At 45.0% G+C, this 26,730-nt stretch overlaps 1 protein-coding gene across 4 annotated transcripts in view; it reads left to right on the plus strand.

The window, feature by feature from the left end:
• The window catches only part of MTCL1 (microtubule crosslinking factor 1), a 238,040-nt gene that overhangs the window by 193,162 nt on the left and 18,148 nt on the right, over positions 1–26,730 (plus strand). For all 4 annotated transcript variants that reach the window (XM_075314532.1, XM_075314533.1, XM_075314535.1 and 1 more), the window contains 2 exons: positions 9,097–9,348; positions 24,676–24,972. In XM_075314532.1, coding sequence (XP_075170647.1) covers positions 9,097–9,348; positions 24,676–24,972 — 549 coding nt within the window. The remainder of the gene's footprint in view (positions 1–9,096; positions 9,349–24,675; positions 24,973–26,730) is intronic.

Raw genomic sequence — 26,730 nt, forward strand, 5'->3', positions numbered from 1 at the left:
TTGCTCCTGGCAATTACTTCATCCTGACAGGTTATATCATATGTCTGTGTATAAGGAAAATTAGTAGGATGACTGCAATATCTGGAGCGCGATCATTCAGTGCAGAGCGGAGACGCTGGCCACTAATGAGATGTTTGGGTTAGAAATTACTAGTTTTCCTACCTAAATCTGGGAGTTTCCCCTAGACAGTCTTTGCGTCTGCTCATAAAATGATATCACACTTCCTGAATTTTACCATGTGCAGTATTTAGTCTGATCTAACTTTTCAAGTGGAGGAACATGTGTCATCATCATATATCTCATGTTACCTAAAACACAAAGGAAATTAACCGATTCGAGTCCAGGGTATTTATAGACCTTGAGAACCATACAGTTTTGTGTCCATTTCAAAGCACCACACCTGCGTTTTGTTTTCATTTCACCTTTTGAGTGATGCTTTAAATCAAAGTCAACTGACCCCAGTCTTATACTCACACTCTGGCGTTTTCATCTTTTTTCGGTGTCACTCCGGTCACACAGCGCCATCTTGTGATCATACCTGCTTAATGGCTGGAAGTCAGACGTTATGTCACAAGTTGTCGATACAAGTCTATGAGAGCAAGAATGAGGCTCTCTTAAACTTGTATGAGTTGTGTCCTCCGGTGAACTCCATTAAACACTGGAGCAGCCGGCAAGTTACAAACTGTAGAAGACCGACCGGTGCGGCAGTGATAACAGGTGAAGACATTGGAGGGTGAGTATAAGAGATGGGGTAGGTGACTTATATTTAAAGCAGCGATTAAATAAAAAACGCTGGAGTGGTGCTTTAAGTACATGATTAAAGGGACAGTCCCTTGTCATACATTTATAGCATATCCATAGGACATCCCTTAAATATCAAATAGATGTTGGTCCCACATATTGGACTTGCATCTATCTTTAGAACATGACCTACGGCCAGTGGAAAGGTGGTTAGAATTCCCGGACAAATGGATGTAAACCCTGACCACCTCCCAACTTACAGCAACATTCATTAGAGCCCCATACGCCAAACAGATACAGGTCTTATTGCTTGGACCCATGGATTTACTATACATTTGAGGAATATCCTTTGTATATACCATAAATTTGCAAGATAAGAATATTTCTTTAAAGCCTAGACCTTTTTTTTTCCTTTTTGGATATTTATAGGGAACTTGTTGTCTAATTAATTCTGCCTGTAGTCCGGGCAACAAAAATCAGAGTCTGACTGCAGTATTAAATGGGCTCCATTTATTATATGGGGAGTATCAGTCACAGTCTGGCTGCAGTATTGAGTGTACTCCACTTATTATATGTGGAGTATCTTTTAGCCTGGCTGTATGCAGTATTGAGTGCGCTCCACTTATATGTGGAGTATCATTCACAGTCTGGCTGCAGTATTGAGTGCACTCCACTTATGTGGTGTATCTGTTAGCCTGGCTGTATGCAGTATTGAGTGCGCTCCACTTATTATATGTGGAGTATCTGTTAGCCTGGCTGTATGCAGTATTGAGTGCACCCCACTTATTATATGTGGAGTATCAGTCACAGTCTGGCTGTATGCAGTATTGAGTGCGCTCCACTTATTATATGTGGAGTATCAGTCACAGTCTGGCTGCAGTATTGAGTGCGCTCCACTTATTATATGTGGAGTATCTGTTAGCCTGGCTGTATGCAGTATTGAGTGCACTCCACTTATTATATGTGGTGTATCTGTTAGCCTGGCTGTATACAGTATTGAGTGCGCTCCACTTATTATATGTGGAGTATCTGTTAGCCTGGCTGCATACAATATTGAATGGGCTCCACTTATTATATGTGGAGTATCAGTCACAGTCTGGCTGCAGTATTGAGTGCACTCCACTTATTATATGTGGTGTATCTGTTAGCCTGGCTGTATGCAGTATTGAGTGCACTCCACTTATTATATGTGGTGTATCTGTTAGCCTGGCTGTATGCAGTATTGAGTGCACCCCACTTATTATATGTGGAGTATCAGTCACAGTCTGGCTGTATGCAGTATTGAGTGCGCTCCACTTATTATATGTGGTGTATCTGTTAGCCTGGCTGTATGCAGTATTGAGTGCGCTCCACTTATTATATGTGGAGTATCAGTCACAGTCTGGCTGCAGTATTGAGTGCGCTCCACTTGTTATATGTGGAGTATCTGTTAGCCTGGCTGCATACAATATTGAATGGGCTCCACTTATTATATGTGGAGTATCAGTCACAGTCTGGCTGCAGTATTGAGTGCACTCCACTTATTATATGTGGTGTATCTGTTAGCCTGGCTGTATGCAGTATTGAGTGCGCCCCACTTATTATATGTGGAGTATCTGTCAGCCCTGGCTGCAATATTGAGTGGGCTCTCCTTATTAAGAGTCTGGCTGCAGTATTGAGTGTGCGCCACTTATTAGAGTATCCATCAGTCTGCCATAATGCAGCCAGGATGTGATTCATGCTTTCTAGGTAAGACAACTAGAATCTACCTTTAATTTTTTTTTCTTCTGTTTTGTTTTCTTACCACATAATTTTTCTTTTTTCAAAACATTATTAGGATTTTATTTTGCAGAAATCTCGGCAAAGGAGTCTGAAAGCCAAACTCCCGACTCTTCTGATTATTCCAGTTTTCCACACTCCACTCCAGTTCTGACTCCTTCATAAATTACTTCATAATTAGTAAGAACGAATTTACTATAAGAAAGTTAAAATGACAGAATCTAACATATATTTAATAAGAAGCAAAATGTTAAACTTTCCTAAAATCCTGTAAAAGTAAACGTGGGAAAAAAGAATAATTTTACAATACTAATAGATAATATTTAATTTTGAAGCCAACTCCATGACAATGGTAAATATAGTAAAGTAAATATTTCATGTCCAGTTAGTCAGCAGTGGAGATTTTTTAATTTGATATGTTTTAATTATGGTATATTGTGTTTTGTTTTACACTACCCAGAACAAGTTAAAGGGAACACCAGCCATGCTAAACCCAGCACCCACTCCTTGTACCAATATAACAGCCATCATATGACATCTACATATCCACCTATACTAATATAGGCAACAGCAATCCTACTAATCCGTAAAAGCGTTAATTAAGTGTGCTCATTGGAGCAGATTTAGTTTAGACATCTGTTTTTCACGTATGTGATTTTAATGGATAGAAGACGTACCCATTTTATGTCTGTGGTTTTTTTAAGACCATGTGACCGTACAAAAATCACTGTCAGGATTCATGAGTATTGCTGGTGAGAGCAGGCAGTCACTTGACAGCAACTTTGCGATTTGCGTATATGAGGTCACATGCTAACTAGTCGTGCTTGGTTTCTCTCAATTCAGGAAGACAGGTATGTCTAGTCAGAATGTGGCCGGAAGTATGCAGATCACATACTTGTGATCATCTTACCACCTCTAATAACCAGCAATACCAGTAAAGCCTGGAGTGACCGCAGGATTTTATCAGAAGATTGAACAAGCCATTTAAACTTACAGCGCGACGTCTTTATGTGGTTATTAAAACAGTCTCTCAAAAATTCAGAACAATCATTCAAACATAGATCATGCAATTCTATATAGTAAGATTGCACTCTTAGTATCAAGAAATAAAGCTAAATCTTACAGTAATACGAGTACAAAATTGTTTGTTGGCACAGGTAATAACTTGTTCCACTTATTTCTGGCAGATCAAAGTCTCCATTAAATGCTAAAATTTAAAACGTTTTTTCCCCCCTCTTTCTACAGCTTTTTTATTACAATCATTTTTAGTAGTGCCTTTTACTTTGTAACATATATAACATACATTTTTTTTCTACTGATTTTCAAGTCCTATTGAAAATCTAATGGGGAGAAAACAAAAATCCATACCTAAAGCATGTTGCATTTAAATATACAAAAAATGATAATTTCCAAAATGTCACAAAAATGTTGTGTGCATAGACTTTCCATAATTTTCTGCAAACTTTAATTTTACCAAAACGTGTTCATTCCAAGAGCCAGTGAAAACACTTATAGTTTAAATGGAAAAAAAAACCCTGCAGATTTTATTGCTTTTTTTAATGCAGTGTGTGGAGACACGGGGGTCAGTGAGTGATCTAGTCCGCTGATCAGGCCGCCTTTAGAAAGACAGCATGACCCAGGGCTCATCCCAACTGAACGCAGACCTCCTTAACCGTGGGCGGAGCACTACTCAGACAACACAGGGTGAGGTAATCACAAAATTAAGACTTTATTGGATCCCCAAACAATTAACGGCACATAACCAGCAAACACACAAATGTAACAGGCAACAGTTTTTCCCCCTTCCGCTGGTTCACCAGGGATTTAGAATGTCCGTGCCTCAAAGCTTCCAGGGCTACTTACTCCAATCCAGCAGCACCCCGCTTTTGGCGGGCACCCACTGAGAGTGGAATAATGCCAGTTTAGGAAGCTGGCTGTGGTCTGCAAAGTCTGTAGCCAGGTGACCAAATTGTCCCAACCTGGGTTTCTTCCTTAAGTAGTCTTTGGTATGATGATGTGATATAATCCTGGTAGCCGGAGTCGAAATCCCTAAACTGTGGTATGGTCTCCAATCGGAATCGGAGTCCCTAGATTGAAGCCATGTAGCCAAGTCCTCTAGTCGGAGCCAAAGTCCCTAGACCGAGTCCACAAGGCATCCTGGTTCTGATCCCCTAGCCAGCTCCTAAGAGCTTAGACTGGATCATACAACATCCATCAACAACCTGGTGACTCCAAGAAGTCCCCTTTTATAGCCATAATCTTCCCTTAGGATATACTGTGCCCTTATCGGATTGGTTGTACAAGGTTGCTTCTCTTATTGGATGAATTTCAAGCCGCATGGATAATGTTCATTTAAATGATGTGGATAGAAAGACTGAGGATATTTACATGTAGTCTGAAATCCACAGACTAGGCAATGGCCACTGAGGTAATTTACATTAGATTAGTAATACAATGGGAGTCTGGCCTTCAGTGGCCAAAACAATTACATGAGTCAACAAAATATTCAATACTAAACTCCCAAGAGTCTTGTAGAACAATGAGGGATTATCCCCCATCTATAAACAAACTGTCTTCATATCTAGATGAATTTTAAGAAAGTTAACCCATGCTAGGCACTGCGTGTCCCTGTCGTCACATAGTGTTTTTAGCCAAAGTCAAAAGTGGATTCAACGGGAATTAGAAATTTAAATGAACGACTTACACTTCTGTAGCTAAGTCCATCTTTTGCTTTTGTAATAAAAAATACATTAAAAAGTTTATTGGAGCCACCCTACTTGTACCTTCATACACACACTTTTATGATTAGCATTCATGTTGTCTCAAAAACATATGCCAGCATTTTCACATTTGCTCTTTTTTGATTTCTCTCTCTCTCTCTCTCTCTCTCTCCCTTATTTATATATATATATATATATATATATATATATATATTTATTTATTTATTTTTTTTTTAAATTTATTATTATAGCGCCATTAATTCCATGGCGCTTTACAAATGAAAAAGGGTATACATAAGAACTAATAACAACTAGTACAACAATCATTAACAGTATAAAACAGACTGGTACAGGAGGAGAGAGGCCCTGGCTGCGAGGGCTCACAGTCTACAGGGAATGGGTGAGGGTACAATAGGTGAGGACAGAGCTGGTTGCGCAGTTGTGTACTGGACTGAGGGTTATTGTAGGTTGTAGGCTTGTCGGAAGAGGTGGGTCTCCAGGTTCATCTTGAAGATTTTCACGATAGGAGAGAGTCTGATATGCTGGGGTACAGCGTTCCAGAGTATGGGGGAGGCACGGGAGAAATCTTGTATGTGATTGTGGGAAGGGGAGATAAGAGAGGAGTAGAGAAGGAGATCTTGTGAGGATCTGAGGTTGCGTGCAGGTAGGTAATAGGAGACTAGATCACAGATGTAAGGAGGAGACAGGTTGTGGATGGCTTTGTAGGTCATGGTTAATGTTTTGAACTGGAGTTTTTGGGCAATGGGAAGCCAGAGAAGGGACTGGCAGAGTGGTGAATAGCAAGGGGAGAGGTGGATTAAGCAGGCTACAGAGTTCAGGATAGATTGGAGGGGTGCAAGAGTGTTGGAAGGGAGGCCAGAGAGCAGGAGGTTGCAATAGTCGAGGCGGGAGATGATGAGGGAATGTACTAATGTTTTTGCTGTTTCTTGGTTAAGGAAGGCACGGATCCAGGAGATATTTTTGAGTTGTAGTCAGCATGAGGTGAAGAGGGCTTGGATGTGCGGCTTGAAGGATAGAGCAGAGTTGAGGGTAACTCCAAGGCAACGAGCTTGTGAGACTGGGGAGAGTGAGCAGCCATCAACTTTGATAGATAGGCTTGGTGGAGGAGTTGAATGAGGAGGAGGAAAGATAATGAATTCTGTTTTGTCCATATTAAGCTTTAGGAATCACGCAGAGAAGAAGGATGAAATAGCAGAGATACATTGTGGGATTTTGGTTATGAAGGAGGTAATGTCAGGTCCAGAGAGGTAGATCTGAGTATCATCGGCATAGAGATGATACTGAAAGCCATGGAACTCTATGAGCTGTCCCAGGTCGAAGGTATAGATGGAGAACATTAGGAGTCAAAGAACTGAACCTTGGGGGACACCAATGGATAGAGGATGGGATGAGTAGGTGGTGTGAGAGTGGGAGACATTGAGAGTTTGGTCGGTTAGGTATGAAGAGATCCAAGATAGGGCCAAGTCTGTGATGCCCAGAGAGGAGAGAATCTGTAATAGGATGGAGTGGTCTACTGTGTCGAAAGATTATTATTATTATTATTATTATTATTATTAAGGCAGAGGACAGGAGGAGGAGGACAGAGTAGTGTCACTTGGCTTTGTCAGTTAGTAGGTCATTGGTTACTTTAGTTAGGCCAGTTTCATTAGAGTGATGCAGTCGGAAGCCAGATTGTAGCTGGTCAAAGAGGGAGCAGGAGAAGAGGTATGAGGACAGTTCAAGATGGATATGCTGTTCCAGTAGTTTTGAGGCATAGGGGAGAAGGGACATGGGGCGGTAGCTATACAAAGAGGATGGGCTTTTTAAGAACGGGTGTGAGTGAAGCATGTTTAAATCATGAAGGGAATACACCAGTTGATAGTGATAGGTTGAAGAGATGGGTTAGGGCTGGGATGAGGACTGCGGTGATGTTGGGGATGAGGTGTGATGGGAGCGGGTCAAGTGCACAGGTGGTTAGATGTGATCTTGAGAGTAGAGTGGAAAGATGATCTTCTGTCATGGGGGAGAAGCTGGATTTGGAAGAAGAGGGCTGAGTAGCTATCATGAGGGGCTGTGGGGATTGTGGGCCAAAGCTTGCTCTGATATTGTCAATCTTCTGCTTGAAGAAAGAGGCAAACTCTTCAGCTGAGAGGAGAGGAGAGGGAGGTGGTGCTGGGGGACGGAGGAGAGAATTGAAAGTGTTAAAGTGAACCTGTCATCAGAAATTTAGCTATAAAGCTAAAAGTTCCCCCCTCTGCAGCTCCTGGGCTGCATTCTAGGAAGCTTCCTATAGTTCTTGTGGCTGCTTTTATACCAAAATAAACACTTTGTAAACTGGTACCTTTTCTTATGCAAATTTCGTAAATCTTACATGTGGGCGGGCTGCCTGGGGTCCGTTGCTGTTCCTCCAGCAGATTTACGCCGCCCCCGAACGCTGAATTTCAAAGCTCAGGACGCCGCCCCTGGGTGCCCGTGGTCCCGCGCATGCGCTGTTCCACTGTAGCGGTGCCGTGCACTGTGTGCACGTGTGACCGCTGGTGACGCTTTGCGCGGGCACGAGGTTATGGGCGGCGCTGTGAGTGTCATCAGCAAGTGCCGCCCATAACCTCGTGACTGCACTTTCCCCTATTACTCCAGCGTTATGCGCAAGCGATCGCTGGCCAGATGACTGGACGTCACCTCTTTCCCATCCTGCTCAGCAGCAGGTGACGTCCGGTCATCTGGCCAGCGATCGCTTGCGCATAACGCTGGAGTAATAGGGGAAAGTGCAGTCACGAGGTTATGGGCGGCACTTGCTGATGACACTCACAGCGCCGCCCATAACCTCGTGCCCGCGCAAAGCGTCACCAGCGGTCACACGTGCACACAGTGCACGGCACCGCTACAGTGGAACAGCGCATGCGCGGGACCACGGGCACCCAGGGGCGGCGTCCTGAGCTTTGAAATTCAGCGTTCGGGGGCGGTGTAAATCTGCTGGAGGAACAGCAACGGACCCCAGGCAGCCCGCCCACATGGAAGATTTACGAAATTTGCATAAGAAAAGGTACCAGTTTACAAAGTGTTTATTTTGGTATAAAAGCAGCCACAAGAACTATAGGAAGCTTCCTAGAATGCAGCCCAGGAGCTGCAGAGGGGGGAACTTTTAGCTTTATAGCTAAATTTCTGATGACAGGTTCCCTTTAAATAGCTGTTAAGGGTTGTGACATAGAGAGGATATGAGGGATGAGAAGTAGGTTTGTTTTGCAGTAGTGAGTGCAGACTTGAAAGTGGTGAGGGACTCTTTAATCAAAGGGATAGCCCAGAAATAACTTTCTTCCTCCCATTTGATTCTGCAGGGACAATATAATAGATTGTGCTGTGCTTAAATGGACAGTCTCCAACAGTGATATCCCAACTGGGGAGAGTAATGTCGAAATACATCTTTAATGTTCCTGTGAAGGAAAATGTATAGTTTTATTAATGTGTCTTGGTACTTAAATGTTTTGCTTTTTTTTGAAGTGGGAAATTTTCCCATAAAAATTTACTGTATATAACACAAAAATACCAAAATATATGTTTTGTTATTTATAAACACTGAAGTTGGACAAAACAAAACACAAGTGTGTGTGTGAATTTAGCATAATAAGTGGTTTTTAAAGGAAGCCTTTTTTTCCTCTTGTAGCTCTATTACTATGTGCAAATGTATTTTTTATGCTTGTGACAGTGAGAGGTTTAGCCTCGATAGCCTCATAAATCCTATGTGCAAGTGATAAAGATCTAGTGTCCAATGTAAATGCACAGCATATACGTAGATATGTAGAAATGAACAAATACAAAAGCTCTCACTTTTCTACTTTGAAAAGTCTGAAACCCAAAATATTTTTATTTGCTTCTACAGTTTGAAACAAGAAATCCCAGAGTGGCAGGTGATTTGAGTCCCTCTGAGAAGAAGGCTTCCTTCCATCTTGAGCGCGATGAGTACAAGAAGCTGCTTTCTGAGAGTCACAGGTTGGTGATGGACCTCCGTAGACAAGTCCAGCAAGGTGATAAGAACTGGAACCAGGAGAGAGCTGAGATTTTGGATCGGGTTGACAGAGAGAGGCACGATTGGGAGCAGCAACGTAAAGAACTCCTGAGAAGAATAGAGCAGGTAGAGTGACATATAAAAACATAAAAACCTTTCTCCAAAGCCTTGTTCCTTATCAACACAAACATGAACTTGATGAGTACCCCTGACATCAACTAAAAGTGAATATACTTGCAGCCAGTTAAGTCTTGAGTGTGTCACGCCCTGCTGAGACCTCTGGGGGATTGGGGATCAGAAAGTCTCAGCTTTTGGTTGATCGCAGATCCATTTTAGAATCTGCTCATCACTTATCCTGATTATGTCGTATTTAATTCCATTTGGTGCTGAAGGGGTTATGATCTCCTTTCTATCCTGCTGAGATTGACTTGTATCTGTTAATCTCAGCTGCAGCCACGACCTTTTGCTATATAAACTCAATTCTCACTCTCTCCTATACCAGATATTGCTCATTCCATAACTGACCACTCTGAAGGAGCCTAGCTCTATAGAAGCTGAGGTGTTGCTGCTGTTGCAGCTGAGAAAATTCCTGCTTGAGTAGTTGTGTAGAGCTAGTTGTTGTGTCTTTCCCCTGTTTGCCTTGCCTTCCTCGTGTTGTTTTATTGTAATGGCAAGACTAGCGTTTCTCTGGCCCTTGCACTAGTCAGGGTGAGTTCAGGGCCAGCAAAAAAATAGGCACATGATTGGAGAGGGAGGACCCATCTAGGGATGTTAGGTATCAGCTGCAGATGAGTGTTAGGAGGTAACCCCGCTCCCGTCCCCCTAGTACCAGGGCCATCCATTGTATTGTTTCCATGGTGTACCCTTTGTGTTGTGTCGCTCGCCAGGGGTCCTCTCATCGCTAACAGTACTGAGCTAGACGAAAAAATAGATGTAAATACTTCTATGCCCAAAAAAGACAAAAATATTCTAGGAGTGATACCTTTATTGGTTAACCAGAAAAATTATTTTTGCAAGCTTTCAAAGCACCGAGGCTCCTTAATTGGGCAGGTTTCCAACTAATTCTTTGTACTCTTTACAATAACAATTTTGGGGGTTTGCCAATAAAGTTATAACTTCTGGAATACTTTTGTCTTTTTTTGGGCAAAACAGTATTTACTTGTGAAAAGCTAAAATTTTTGTACGGTAATTCATTTTACTTGTATAAAACATAAATCATTTTGAAGGGATTTATGTTTAATGCAGAACGGAAGTATGTGACATGGAATAAAATTGCATAATGTTCCTGTAACACGGTTATAGCGTCTCCAAAGACATAAGTTAGGATTTTCCTCCAGATGGACTGGTTTCCTTAGTTTTGTACTTACACATTCAGGAGGAGTTATAGCTTAAAATCATGGTATATCCACATTTCATGTTATATACTTTAAAACATCCCATTACAAACTGTTTTAATGTATCTTTATAACTAAGGCTGCTTTCACACTACGTTTTTTTTAACATGCGTCATGAAGTTTTTTTAACGCAAAAATGGATCCAGTGCAAATGCGTTTTCATTTCAATGCATTTGCAATGGACTCGCGTCAACATGCATTCACATGCGTTTGCGTGCGTTATAGTGAGGATCCAGCAACTTGCAGTTTTTTAACTTTTTTCAAAAACGCCTCTTATAGTGTTTTTGAGCTGCGTCCAAATACTGTTTTTCACTGGATCCTGACTATACTGCACGCAAACGCATGTGAACGCTGGCATGCTGATAGACAGGATCCTGCTTGCTCTACTGAGCATGCCCAGAAACCAGCCTGGCGTGATCAGTCTCTCTCTCCCCCTCCCTCTCTCTCTCTCCCCCCTCTCTCTCCTCTCCCTCTCCCCCACCTGAGAGTGGCAGACACTTGTAACCAAGGTAAATATCGGGTAACCAAGCAAAGCGCTTCGCTTAGTTACCCGATGTTTACCTTGGTTACGTGTGCAGGGAGCAGACAGCCCGGCTTCTAGCAGCTGAGGACGCTCGTAACCAAGGTAAATATCGGGTATCCAAGCAAACCACTTTGCTTAGTTACCCGATGTTTACCTTGGTTACCAGTGTCTGCAGCAGTTAGATGCCAGCTCCCACTCTATCACGTTCAGTTCCCCTCACTCCCGATCACATGACTTCAATGCCCACCCATAAACTTCAAGTGACATGATCCTGCAAAATAACACATTCATTTGCATGCGTTTTTCTTTGTAAAAATAGGATCCACTTTCCAGCAAAAAAACGTTCATGACGCATGTTAAAAAAACGTAGTGTGAAAGCAGCCTTAGTTTATTCTTAAGCCCGGGATATCACGTTAAAGGAAACCTGTCAGGGGCAATATGCACCTAGAACCACAAGCAGTTTTGGGTGCATATTTCTAATCCCTGTCTAACTGTCCCTGTAGCTAGTAGCAGAGATAAAGGGATGTTTAGAAAAAGTATTTCTGTTTGTTTTAATGTTTTGTTTATTGAAGCAAAAAAATAAGAATACAAAATCAACAGAAATCACAGTCTCAGCCAAGATTATTGCAATTGTATCGTAAACTTCCCCTTGTTTCTATATATCTCAGACTACTTGTGTATTTTCTGAGCTTATCCACATAATAGACTTGGCCATCCGGCTTTAGGAAAGTCCGATTCAGATTAATTAGCCTGATTTCTGGGTTAACATGAAACAGTTTTTAACAGTAAGTATCATAGAAATTAGGAGTAGGGGAGTAGCTAGTATCTAGAAGAGCGAATTTGTATCGCATGGAATTCAGTTAAAGGATTAGAGTTAATAGGTTCAAGAGACGGAGAAAGAGGGGAAAGAGATAGGATAGAAAGGAAAAAGGAGAGGAGTTTGGTCTTAGGTCTACTCATTTCGTGAATGTTATGGTCCGACATCTGTCCTTCATCTCATTGGAGGGGGGGTAGGATGACTCACAATTCCCTATGCTGCCGTCTGCGAAGTAAGTATTGAAAATTGGGGTTTAGACTTATAGGCCTGCCAAGCCTTCCAAACCTGGTTGAAAGAGAGCACATTCTGACGTGAAAGGGCCGAAAGTTCTTCGACGTGATATAATTGATCAATCTTCAGCAAGAGCTGTGTGAGAGTGGGAATTTTCGTTGTGCGCCACAATTGGGCAATGAGAAGTTTACAAGCTGAACCTACAAATGACGCTAGTTTCGAAGTAGCTCCATCTTTAGGCCACATTGGGAAGTTCAGAAGCATTTGTCTAGGGTCTAGGACCCCCTTTTTGCCTGTGAGGTCAAATATTAACTGTGATGCTATCCGCCAGAAGGTCTGGATAATCGGACATTCCCACCACACATGTAAATATGTTCCCTTGTCCCTCTCGCATCGCCAGCATTGATCCGAGGTGGAAGAGCTCCACGTACTAGACGAGGTGGGGACAATGTACCATCTCGCAATCACTTTGAAAGAATTCTCTTGAACTCTCACACAACATGACGGACCGTGTGAGGCTTTATAAATTTGGCTCGTTTGAAGATCGGTAAATGTTGTTTTCAGGTCCCTTTCCCATCTTAGTATGTACGCTCTCTTTACCACCAGTTTTTTTGTAAGCAGGGTATGGTATAGATTAGAAAGAACTTTCCTGGGGGCCCGGGTTTGCGTGCAGAAAGATTCAAATGTAGTTAAAGGTCTGTCGAGATGGGAATGGGGTAATAATGGGTGGATCACATGTTTTAATTTCGTATAATGTAGGAATGTGAGCCTAGCGAGAAGAGGGTTCATACCCATCTCCTGTTCAGATATCAAAGAGCCATCCACCAAAAGATCAGCTAACGGAACATTCACATTGGTCAGGAATGTGACCTTCGTGGATGCGGCTTGATTAACATCAGCGTCTAATATGTCTGAAACTTGGGTTAGAGGTGAAAGAGGTGGGGCCAATATCTCCCTATTGTCCTTCCATTTGTGCATAAGGGTTCTCGTTAGTTCATTTGTAATGGTTCTTTTATCTTTCTGGTTAGGAGGGGAGAGTAACATAGCTCGTAGAGGGGCGGGAGTTAAGTATTCTTCTATAGATATCCACAATTTACTCGGAGGACGTCTGATCCAGTCCACCGTTCTGGAGAGGACAGCAGCTTGGTAGTATAACGATATATTGGGTAAGCCCATGCCCCCTTTGTCTTTTGGAAGGTTCAATGTTTGAAAATTGATTCTTGGCTTCTGTTTATAGAAAAAGTATTTCTAAAGATATTTTATCTTATGCTAATGAGTGTGGGGACTAGTGCCAAGGGCATTATATCTCCCGACTAACAGCCCTCTTAGCATATTAGTATGCACACAGGGGCGAACTAACGTGCTATTCAATGCAGCATCACCAGCAGTGACGCGCGTACCTGTGTTCGCTGTCAACGCTCTTCTGAATGCCGGGCACTTCCAGTCATGCGCAGTGGACCTCTCTGAAGCTGGGACGCGTACACCCGTCTCATACTGCGCATGACTGGAAGTGCCCAGTATTCAGATGCTGAGACACAGCAAACACAGGCACGCGCGTCACCACTGGTGATGCTGTATTGAATAGCACGTTAGTGTGCCCCTGTGGGTGTACTAACATGCTAAGAGGGCGGACTAGTCTAAAGATCCCTTTATCTATACTAGTGTATACAGGGACAGATAGGCAGGGATTAGCAATATACACCCAGAACTGCTCTTGGCTCTGGGTGCATATTGCACCTGACAGGTTTCCTTTAAAAATAGCCAAGTAAATCTGTGTGCGTCTCCAGAATATAGGTCGCTGAGTCTTGCATGAGTAGAAAACTTTTATATCATTCAAGCATTTATCACCTAACCAATCTTGGCATTGTGTTCTCTGGGGTTTCTTAAAAGCAGCTTATAGGAAAGTGAACATCAGCTGGTAAAGCATTTTGTGGGCTGAGAACACAGGTCGGACCTAGCACACTTTTAACATTGCTAAATACATTAATAACACACTTCCTCTATTTTGACCTTGCTCTGTCAGGAAAGTTTGCTGCAGTTTTTCATGATTGTTTTAAGCCAAAGCCTCTAAAGCAGGGGTCGGGAACCTATGGCTCGCGAGCCAGATATGGCTCTTTTGATGGCCGTATCTGGCTCGCAGACAGGGCTCCTACCTGTCTATGGGAAGGATCAGGGCCGGCGCCAGCACCCGGCTACTCAGGGGGGCCCGGTGGCCGTGCTGTCACCGCCCCCCGCCGAGGATCGAGCTTTCAATTGCATCGGCATCGCAGGTGCCGATACAATTGAGAGCAATGATGAGAGAGTGAGCGGCGCGCTCTCTCTCTTATCATTCTCCCCGCTGTGACTGTCGGCGTTCTTCTGACAGCTCTGCAGCGAGCGCGGTGACGTCATCACTGCGCGCCTGCTGAGAGGTCAGAGCGAGCGACAGCAATGGACGACGCGCCGAGGAGACCGTATCAGCGGGGGAACGAGAAGGGAGCCGCCCCTCTACTGACACTGGGCTCCCCTGACTCACAGGCCGGCCACTACACAGCGGCACTAGTACACATAGGGGCCCGGCAGCCGCTCTGCGTCTATGTGTAGTGCTGCTGTGTAGTGGCCGAACTGTGAGTCAGGGGAGCCCAGTGTCAGTAGAGGGGCCCCTGACCTGGAGAGGCCACCAGCCATGTCTGAGCTGCAGGAGTGCTAGTCCTGACCTGCACAGCAGACGGAATCTCCATCCTGCAGGACCTGCGATGATGTCACGCCCATGTGACTGTGTGGGAGGAGACACAGGATGCCGGGCAGAAAGCAAAGATAGTGAATCCTGAAGGAGATTTGGACACATGACTGGTAATAAGAAAAGAGGGGACATAAGGGTGAGGGGGGCTGCAGGGTGAGGGGCATATGAGGGCTGCAGACTGTGACAGAAGCATGTGAAGGGGTGCAGAGTGTTTGAGAGGGGTAAGTTGGGGTACAGGCAGGGTGAGATATGTGAGCAGGGTGTGTGAGATATGGGGGTGTATTGTGTGTGATATGGGGGGTGCAGGCTGTATGGGAAGCAGGGTATGTGACATATGGGGGTGTAGTGTGTGAGATCTGGGGGGTGCAGGCTGTATGGGAAGCAGTGTGTGTGTGTGTGTGTGGGATATGGGGGGTGCAGGCCGTATGGGGAGCAGTGTGTGTGTGTGTGATATGGGGGGTGCAGGCTGTATGGGAAGCAGGGTGTCTGGGCCACTGACAGATACAATTGCTCCAGCGGTCACTTAGTACACAAAGGAGTGTTCCTCTCTGCTGCACTAAGCCACCGCTGGACCTAAACAATAATTCGCTGTAAAATAATAAAATAGATAATTGACATAACTGACAATGCGTTGTGTGACATGTCCAATATTCCAGCTTCTTTCTTCTGCGAATGCCTCAAAGCTGGCATTCTCTCAACATCAGGTGGGAAGAATGCCAGCTTCCAGTCATGCGTAGGAAAAAGAAGAAGCCAGACTGCTGGACTGATGTCATGCATCGCAAGTTCACAATGTAAGTTATTTATTTGATTTTTTTACTGCTAATTACCATTGTTTCAGTCCAGTTGTGGCTTTATACAGCAGGGAGGAGCATTCCTTGCTGTACTAAGTGAACATTGGAGCGATTGATCTGTCAATGGCCCTTTAAACATATTGTACGGCTCTCGCGGAATTATATTTCAAAATATGTGGCGTTTACGGCTCTCTTAGCCAAAAAGGTTCCTGACCCCTGCTCTAAAGTAAAAAGAATCTTCCTGCAAAATGCTCAAATTTCCCATTGACTTCCATTTTATTCGGAATTAGTCGAGCCTGTCCGACCTGCTCATTTCGCGTACTGAGCACTCGAGCATCTTAGTGCTCGCTCATGACTAAGTATCATATCTGGTGTATACTATTTTCAAAAGAAAGATTATGCTATGTAGGACACAGGTTTTATTATCTATGATCTAATAACACAAAGACAATAAAAATCTAATGGTATTTTGCAACATATACAGTATAAACATTTCAAAAAGATAAAGAATATGAAAGGAATCCTGATGAACCAAGGCAGTCATAAGAACAATACATATCGTAACAATATAAACTGCACATTTAGTTCATAATCTATATTAATATTTGTAAAGCCTGCTTTACACGTTGCAATTTCGCATACGATTTCATATGCGATTTGCAACGCCCCCATCGTATGTGCGGCACGTTCAATTTGTTGAACGTGCCGCACAAACGATTAACCCCTGTAACACTTACTTACCTTCCATACGACCTCGATGTGGGCGGTGAACGTCCACTTCCTGGAGTGGGAGGGACGTTCGGCGTCACAGCGACGTCACATGGCAGCCGGCCAATAGAAGCGGAGGGGCGGAGCTAAGCGGGACGTAAACATCCCGCCCACCTCCTTCCTTCTGCATTGTGGGCCGGGAGCCGCAGGACATGGGGTAAGATCTGTTCATCGATCCCAGGGTGTCACACATTGCGATGTGTGCTATCCCGGGTACAATGAACAATCTAACGTGCAATTCTAGAGACAGGTACGATGTGTATGCGATAAACGTTTTACCGTTCAATCGCAGTCACACGTACCTGTCGCACACTGCAATGTACCTTACAATGCCGGATGTGCGTCACTTACGACGGGACCCCGCCGACACATTGTAAGATACATTGCAGTGTGTAAAGCAGGCTTTAGGCGGGCTTTGCACGTTGCGACATCGCAAGCCGATGCTGCGATGTCGCACGCGATAGTCCCCGCCCCCGTCGCAGGTACGATATCTTGTGATAGCTGGCGTAGCGAAAATTATCGCTACGCCAGGTTCACATGCACTCACCTGCCCTGCGACCGTCGCTCTGGCCGGCGACCCGCCTCCTTCCTGAGGGGGCGGGTCGTGCGGCGTCATAGCGACGTCAGGCGGCCAATAGCGGCGGAGGGGCAGAGATGAGCAGGATGTAAACATCCTGCCCACCTCCTTCCTTCCGTAGAGCCGGCGGCGGCAGGTAAGGTGAAGTTCCTCGCTCCTGCGGCGTAACACACAGCGATGTGTGCTGCCGCAGGAATGAGGAACAGCATCGTACCTGTCGCGGCAGCATAATTATGGAAAAGTCGGAGCCTGCAACGATGATACGATAACGACGCTTTTGCGCTCGTTAATCGTATCATCTAGAATTTACACACAACGATGTCGAAAGTGACGCCGGATGTGCGTCACTTTCGATTTGACCCCACCAACATCGCACGTGCGATGTTGCAACGTGCAAAGCCGCCCTTAGGCGGGCTTTGCACACTACGACATCGCAGGTGCGATGTCGGGGGGGGTCAAATTGAAAGTGACGCACATCCGGCATCGCATGCGACATCGTAGTGTGTAAAGCCTAGATGATACGATTAACGAGCGCAAAATCGTCGTAATCGTATCATCGGTGCAGCGTCGGCGTAATCCATAATTACGCTGACGCGACGGTCTGATGTTGTTCCTCGCTCCTGCGGCAGCACACATCGCTGTGTGTGAAGCCGCAGAACCAAGGACATCTCCTACCGGCGTCACCACGGCTTCCGTAGGATATGCGGAAGGAAGGAGGTGGGCGGGATGTTTACATCCTGCTCATCTCCGCCCCTCCGCCGCTATTGGCCGTGTGACGTCGCTATGACGCCGCACGACCCGCCCCCTTAGGAAGGAGGCGGGTCGCCGGCCAGAGCGACGGTCGCAGGGCAGGTGAGTGCATGTGAAGCTGGCGTAGCGATAATTTTCGCTACGCCAGCTATCACACGATATCGTACCTGCGACAGGGGCGGGGACTATCGCGTGCGACATCGCAGCATCGGCTTGCGATGTCGCAACCTGCAACGCCGCCCTAAGGCGGGCTTTGCACACTACGACATCGCAGGTGCGATGTCGGTGGGGTCAAATTGAAAATGACGCACTTCTGGCATCGCACACGACATCGTAGTGTGTAAAGGCTCGATGATACGATTAACGAGCGCAAAAGCGTCGTAATCGTATCATCGGTGCAGCGTCGCCGTAATCCATAATTACGCTGACGCGACAGTCCGATGTTGTTCTTCGCTCCTGTGGCAGCACACATCGCTGTGTGTGAAGCCGCAGGAGCGAGGAACATCTCCTACCGGCATCACTGCGGCTTCCGTAGGATATGCGGAAGGAAGGAGGTGGGCGGGATGTTTACATCCCGCTCATCTCCGCCCCTCCGCTCCTATTGGCCGCCTGCCGTGTGATGTCGCAGTGACGCTGCACGACCCGCCCCCTTAACAAGGAGGCGGGTCGCCGGCCAGAGCGACGGTTGCAGGACAGGTGAGTCCATGTGAAGCAGCCGTAGCGATAATGTTCGCTACGGCAGCTATCACAAGGATATCGCTGCTGCGACGGGGCGGGGACTATCGCGCTCGGCATCGCAGCATCAGCCTGCGATGTCGCAGCATGCAAAGTACCCCTAAAGCCCGCTACACACGCTTCAATATATCTCACAATCCGTCGTTGGGGTCAAGTTGTAAGTGACGCACATCCGGCATCGTTTGTGAGGTATCTGCGTGTGACAGCTACATGCGATCAGGATTGAACGCAAAACCGTTGATCGCAAACACATCGTATCATTCTCTAGAATTGAGCGTTTTGTTGCACGAACCTAGTCAATTGTAACGTGTGACATCCCTCATACGATTTTGATGTCTGATGCTATGTGCGCAGGTGTGCGCTCTGCACCGCAGCTTAAAAAAGGTCTGCTTCAGAGCGCAGCTGAAAAGCTGCGTTCTGAAGCGCCTCACAATGTCTGTCATGCACTAATCTCTGTCAGTCCGTCACTATCTCTGTCCCTCACTCTCTGTCCATGTCAGTCTATCCCCCTCTCTCATATACTCACCAATCCCCGATCCCCGGCGCTGCACAGCATTCACACTGCTCCGGCGGCTTTTACTGTTTGAAAAAGCCGGCCGCCCATTAAACAATTTCGTATTCCCTGCTTTCCCCGCCCACCAGCGCCTATGATTGGTTACAGTGAGACACGCCCCCACTCTGAGTGACAGGTGTCACACTGCACCCAATCACAGCAGCCGGTGGGCGTGTCTATACTGTGTAGTGAAATAAATAATTAAATAATTAAAAAAAACGGCGTGCGGTTCCCCCCATTTTTAAAACCAGCCAGATAAAGCCATACGGCTGAAGGCTGGTATTCTCCGGATGGGGAGCTCCACGTTATGGGGAGCCCCCCACCCTAACAATATCAGCCAACAGCCGCCCAGAATTGCCGCATACATTATATGCGACAGTTCTGGGACTGTACCCGGCTCTTCCCGATTTGCCCTGGTGCGTTGGCAAATCGGGGTAATAAGGAGTTATTGGCAGCCCATAGCTGCCAATAAGTCCTAGATTAATCATGTCAGGCGTCTATGAGACACCCTCCATGATTAATCTGTAAGTTACAGTAAATAAACACACACACCAGAAAAAATCCTTTATTAGAAATAAAAACACACACATATACCCTGGTTCACCACTTTAATCAGCCCCAAAAAGCCCTCCTTGTCCGGCGTAATCCAGGATGATCCAGCGTCGCATCCAGCGCTGCTGCATGGAGGTGACCGGAGCCGCAGCAGACACAGCCGCTCCGGTCACCTCCACACAGCAAATGAACACAGCCGCGCGATCAGCTGCTGTCACTGAGGTTACCCGCGGCCACCGCTGCATCCACCGGTGGCCGCGGGTAACCTCAGTGACAGCAGCTGATCGCGCGGCTGTCTTCATTTGCTGTGTGGAGGTGACCGGAGCGGCTGTGTCTGCTGCGGCTCCGGTCACCTCCATGCAGCAGCGCTGGATGCGACGCTGGATCATCCTGGATTACGCCGGACAAGGAGGGCTTTTTGGGGCTGATTAAAGTGGTGAACCAGGGTATATGTGTGTGTTTTTATTTCTAATAAAGGATTTTTTCTGGTGTGTGTGTTTATTTACTGTAACTTACAGATTAATCATGGAGGGTGTCTCATAGACGCCTGACATGATTAATCTAGGACTTATTGGCAGCTATGGGCTGCCAATAACTCCTTATTACCCCGATTTGCCAACGCACCAGGGCAAATCGGGAAGAGCCGGGTACAGTCCCAGAACTGTCGCATATAATGTATGCGGCAATTCTGGGCGGCTGTTGGCTGATATTGTTAGGGTGGGGGGCTCCCCATAACGTGGAGCTCCCCATCCTGAGAATACCAGCCTTCAGCCGTATGGCTTTATCTGGCTGGTTTTAAAAATGGGGGGAACCGCACGCCGTTTTTTTTAATTATTTAATTATTTATTTCACTACACAGTATAGACACGCCCACCGGCTGCTGTGATTGGGTGCAGTGTGACACCTTTCACTCAGAGTGGGGGCGTGTCTCACTGTAACCAATCATAGGCGCTGGTGGGCGGGGAAAGCAGGGAATACGAAATTGTTTAATGGGCGGCCGGCTTTTTCAAAACAGTAAAAGCCGCCGGAGCAGTGAGAAAGCCGTGCAGCGCCGGGGATTGGTGAGTATGAGAGAGGGCTGCTAACTTCAGTTACTCAGGAGATTAGCGGTCACCGGTGAGTCTTCACTGGTGACCGCTAATCAGGGCGCGACACAGACAGAGCCGCAGCATGACCATGAAGTCGGGTGAAGTTCACCCGAGTTCATTCTGACAGTGCGGCTCTGTCTGTGTCTGCTGTCATCTGCCATTCAGCTCTGCTACATGGCTGTCTGTGTCTGCTGTTAGCGGCCATGTAGCAGAGCTGAATGGCAGATGACATAGTAAAAACGCATCCCTACACATTACACATGCTTGGCAAGTCAATAAATAAAAAAAAAAAAAAGGTGCCCAATGCATACGTCACAGAGCACATGATCTAAAGGATCGCACATAACATTGATCAATTTAACATAGACTACTAACGCTCGTGTGATAGCAAATGAACGACCAACGTGAAATCTCATAGATCCCGTATGCAACCTGGGCGTGTCACATCGCAAATGCGATTGTACAACTAATTGCAACGTGTAAAGTGGGCTTTAGACTAATGTCCAATATACAATCCATAGACTGACCTTCAGCTTAACATGAACAACAACATTTTCTGAACCTTTTTATATTTTCAGGTCAATGTGTATCCTGAAAAGAGAAATTATTCATAACAAATGAGGTTTTCACGTTTTATAGAAATAGTGATTAAAGTGGATCTGCCAGTTCCATGTAAAGATCACCTGTTTCCAGGTGAAAAGTGGCCATTTTTTCCTGCTTTTTTTTTTTTTTTTATTCACCCTTAAGTATTTTTCATTTTGATTTTTTTATTTTCTATTTAACTTAACAATACGATTCTAGAGATATTTGGGCCTTTTTATTGGTTTAGAATTTTATGCTCTTTACAAAAGGGCATTGCTTACAGGATTCTCTGGGGTCGTCTTTAGGCTGCTCTGAATTATTATACTGTGAGCACTGCCCCCTTGGTAAAGCACATAAAAATTAGCACTGAATAAAAGGGCCCGAAACCATATAGTGGATTAAAAAAAAAAAAAAGTGCATAAAACAAATAAAGAGATGTAATACTCGAAAGCATGGTAATAAAATATGAGAAAAAAAATAGTATATTTTTACTTTGTGACAGTTCCACCTTAAAGGGAACCAAACATCAGGATTTTCGTGTATAAGCTGCAGCCAGTGCAGTACTGGCACTATCCTGCACAGTGTGTACATACCATTAGGGGGCAGCTCGGGTGATTAGTCAGTGAAATACAACTTTATAAAGTTTGAAATTTCGTGCACTTTTTGATTGACGTGTGCACCTCTGCAGATAATGTCCGGGCGGGTTATGCAGGAGTTCCCCGCCCCCCACCAGCCTGTTCCTCCCTCTCTCCTGATGTCCGGGCGGGTTATGCACGTGTTCCCCGCCCCCCCCGCGCCGCCTGTTCCTCCCTCCCTCCCTCTGGCTGTATGTAAATATCTAATCTTCAGAAACATGGCGCCGGAGTGGGCCTCTGCGCATAGCGCTTATCTCCGGCGCCATGTTTCTGAAGCCCCCGCATTACACAACTTGGTGTCTGAGAGGGCGGCGCCACAGCGATGTCACACCGGCTGGTGTGTTGGCCCGGTGTCCTGGGGCGGCACAATACAGGAGCAGCAGGTAATCGCGTCCTCCGGTCAGCTGTTCTGTCCTGTTCTAATCGCGCGCCCTCCCGCGGTCACAACGGGCTGTGAAGAAACGAGGGCGCATGCGCCGCCCTCTCAGACACCAAGTTGTGTAATGCGGGGGCTTCAGAAACATGGCGCCGGAGATAAGCGCTATGCACAGAGGCCCACTCCGGCGCCATGTTTCTGAAGATTAGATATTTACATACAGCCAGAGGGAGGGAGGGAGGAACAGGCGGCGCGGGGGGGCGGGGAACACGTGCATAACCCGCCCGGACATCAGGAGAGAGGGAGGAACAGGCTGGTGGGGGGGCGGGGAACTCCTGCATAATCCGCCCGGACATTATCTGCAGAGGTGCACACGTCAATCAAAAAGTGCACGAAATTTCAAACTTTATAAAGTTGTATTTCACTACCTAAACACCCGAGCTGCCCCCTGATGGTATGTACACACTGTGCATGATAGTGCCAGTACTGCACTGGCTGCAGCTTATACACGAAAATCCTGATGTTTGGTTCCCTTTAACAGTGAGTATATAATGTGAGGTCTGCTTATGCCAAACAACTTAAAACACTACAATACTTCTTGTCAGTTTGCAATGTGAGTACACCACTGATAGACTGTGCAGCTCTAAAACCATGTATTCTGTGTATTTGTATGCTTATTAACTGGGAACTATACTTTCAACAAACTGTTTTTTAAATCAGTAGTACTTCGGCAAGTACTGATGAGTCTGTACTGCCATCCTCGGTTGCTCGGTACTCGTTAAGGGCAGTTGCATGCTCGGATGACTGCGACTCAAGCATTTATCCGGGAAATCTTGCTTGAGTCCCCCATTGCCTTCCATTATACTCACATGCTCAACTCGCACCCATTCGAGCATCCAACTGCTCTTAACAAGTACCAAGCACCTGAGCATGGCAGTACTCACTCATCATTACTGACAAGCAAAAGGGTAACAATGTTTTGAACTTTTGACTTTCAGGCTCCATATCTCAATATTGACTACACCTTCGAACATGAGACTATCTTCATTTTCCAGACAATCATCTTAGCTATATCTCATACATAAATTTGACTTGCAATTATTTAGCAAATGATTTGTTATGCAGATTCCTGTGATGTCACTGCATTGTTACTGTTTTGGCTTCTAAAAATCTAAATTTTAATTTTTATTATTTTGTTAGTATTTTGTAAATCCACCTCAGGCTTTCAACACTCATGTTCCAAGCAGAAGTGGATGGTGAGATATGGAGCCTAAAAGTCAAAAGTTCAAAACATCGTTACCCTTTTGCTCGTCAGTGTACATGTAAGTGTAAGAAACGTTGTAATATATCCTATCGGAGAATTCAGCTTCTTTCTCCACTTACGAGCCACTTCCTCCCTTTTCCTCCTGAATTCACCATAAACTCTGGAAAAAAAAAAAACAGCTCAAATCCATCTTGATCAGCAAAAGACAGACTGCCAGCACAATGAATTGTCAAGTTACACAGCATATTATATGCTATAGAGAGGGGAAGAGTGGAAGAGCAGAGTGAGGAAACAGGCAGCATGAGTAAAATTCTTCTGAGCTTTCTAAGTAGTTTGTTACCTCAAAGCTAGATACATATTCACACTGGTTGATACTGCTGTATATTGTTCTTCATGTTGCTGTAGCTTCTGTCTATGTTATAACTAATTATTTAATAGTAGGCATCCATCTCTCTTGTGTGATGTGCATGTGAGACATCATAGCAGCTAGTCTCCACCTACCAGCTCAGAGTCAGTGGCAAATTATTTCATAGATCTTGTAAAGGAGAAAAATGATGAAAATGCAGACTACAAGTCATATAATGGCCAGCAAGAGTGTTATTCCTAATGAACACTCAGGACAGTTTATTATCAAAAGTTACTTGAAAGTATAACTACTCTTTTAAAGAGGTATTCCCATCTCCAAGATCCTATGCCAATATCTAGTAGGTGTAATAATAATAATATTAGCAAATACCTCCAGAAATGTAGTATTGTTCTCCTGAAAAGCTATGTCACTTTCCTTATGTGCAGGGCATTACAGTAGCTTAGGTATCCAGGGTTACGGGACAGTTAGTTACTAGTGATGGTAACCATGGATACCTAAGCTACTGCTGTGCCCTGCACATGAGATAAGTGACATATCTTATCAAGAAAACTAGACTACATTTATAATTTGAGACATTTGCTAATATTCTTATTACACCTACTACATATTGGGATAGGATTTTGGAGATGGGAATACCCTTTTAAGTCTTTGTATATTATTCTGTAAACGTAATTTTTTACCTTCAAAATATTTTTCATTTGGGTCATTTTATTTTGTTAATTTTCCAGCTTCAAAATCAATTGAGCCCCCGAAAAACAGACCCTTTCCTTGCTGACCAAAGTGATGGAGCAGTCGCTCAGTATTTATCCAGCGCCACGCTGCCTAGGTCCCAGGCACACGCGGCCAGGTCATTTTCTGATTCTGATGAAATGCCGTTTGAAGAACAGTTACTTCCCAAGTTAAAAGGGACTGACCGATGCTCTGGCTCCGAGAACCTCTTCCTCGATGCACTTTCTCTGGATTCTGCTGACGAGGCCGATTTGCCTCAGCCCCGCAAACTGGAGCGTGATAAGTTCTCCACTGAGGTAATGCGTCTTTTCTCTTGCTGCTCGGCTTTTGGCCACAGAATGTAGATGGATTTACCTCACAGTGCTGCACTGAATGCTTCACCCATCACCCATGATTCTTGAGTCTTGAACTTTATGGCCTGCTGTGTGTACACTTTTGCAGTGATGCCTTTAATCTATGTACTGTAGTTTTGTAGATTCTTATATTTTCATCCTTTTATAGTCTTTTTTAGAAGTTGTAATCTGTTTGTCTGTTATAATAAACTGGTTAGTACATTTATGTTTTCTAGAACTGAGTCTGTCATATCTTTTTATATGTGATTGTTATCATTTGTTAAGCTGCTCATACATATGAGGTAGCTACCTCCTGATTCCCCTACACATGAGTGATCTGCTTGATTTTAATGGGGGACGGGAGAAGGCTGATCACAGACACGTCTGGAAGCAGCTTATGTCCCTTGAAAAGTATCAGATATTTATTTTCCCTATTCTTTCTTACATATAATTGTGTAATTGGCATGTCAAAATTCTGCCGAGAGGCACAACATGGGCTCCTCCACATTTCATACATGCTCATTCATTATCCCAAAGAGAAATAAGTCAGCTGTACATAATGTTGACTTTTAGGGGGGCTTTACACACTGCGACATCACATCCGGAATATCGTCGGGGTCACGTCGTTAGTGACGCACATCCGGTACCAGTAGCGACATCGCAACGTGTAAATCCTAGATGCGCCGATAAACTATCGCAAAAGCATCGAAAATCGGTGATCTGTGTTGCGTCGGACATTTTCATAATGTCGGGTCCACCGCAGGTACGATGTTGTTTGTCGTTCCTGCGACACCACACATCGCTGTGTGTAAACCCGCAGGATCGACAAACATCTCCTTACCTGCGTCCCGGCGGCAATGCAGAAGGAAGGAGGTGGGCGGGATGTTATGTCCCGCTCATCTCCGCCCCTCCGCTGCTATTGGCCGGCCGATTAGTGACGTCGCTGTGACGCCGAATGCACCTCCCCCTTGAAGGAGGGATATTTCGGCAGTCACAGCGATGTCGCCGACCAGGTATGTGCGTGTGAAGCTGCTGTAGCGATTATGTTCGCTACAGCAGCAATTACCACATATCGCATGTGCGAGGGGGGCGGGTACTATCGCGCTCGGCATCGCTAGCCGATGCTAGCGATGTCACAACATGTAAAGTACCCCTTAGGGTAATAGAGATAACCATGAAGCAGCACAACCTATTATACATGGGAAATTAGCTGCATGTTCCAAAAGTCTCACTGACATTGGCTTAAAATAGCAAGGAAGCTGTAAAAGGTAATAGATCTGCCCTCCTGTGCTTTGATGCCAAGCGGTGTCTAACCTTATTGATGTACGGTTTCATACTCATACTGCCGTTTCTGGTCTGTATGAAATCAAAACATGAAAACCAAATATGTGTCACTTGACTTTCCTCTTAATTTATCAGTTGTGTACTTTTTTTTAGCCAGTCAATGAAAGAAGAATAATCTAAATTTGGTATATATTCTGTGCAAAGAATATAGCTGGCCGATTTCTATGGAACCAGCTAACCATCTACTGTGTATAGTGAATTCTTGACTCTCCTGCATGGGCAGATAATGAATCGTTTTCATCTCAATCTTTTTGTTATCGTGGGAGATAAGTAGCTGCTAGAAGTATCTGGCACTAGTTTTATACTACCATACACATTAGATGCCTGTTGGCCAGAAACCTTCTCTGCCGACTTTCCCGTAAGCAAGAACACTCGTTT

Source organism: Anomaloglossus baeobatrachus, chromosome 6 (genome assembly GCF_048569485.1).
Source record: "Anomaloglossus baeobatrachus isolate aAnoBae1 chromosome 6, aAnoBae1.hap1, whole genome shotgun sequence".
NCBI classification, from domain to species: Eukaryota; Metazoa; Chordata; class Amphibia; order Anura; family Aromobatidae; genus Anomaloglossus; species Anomaloglossus baeobatrachus.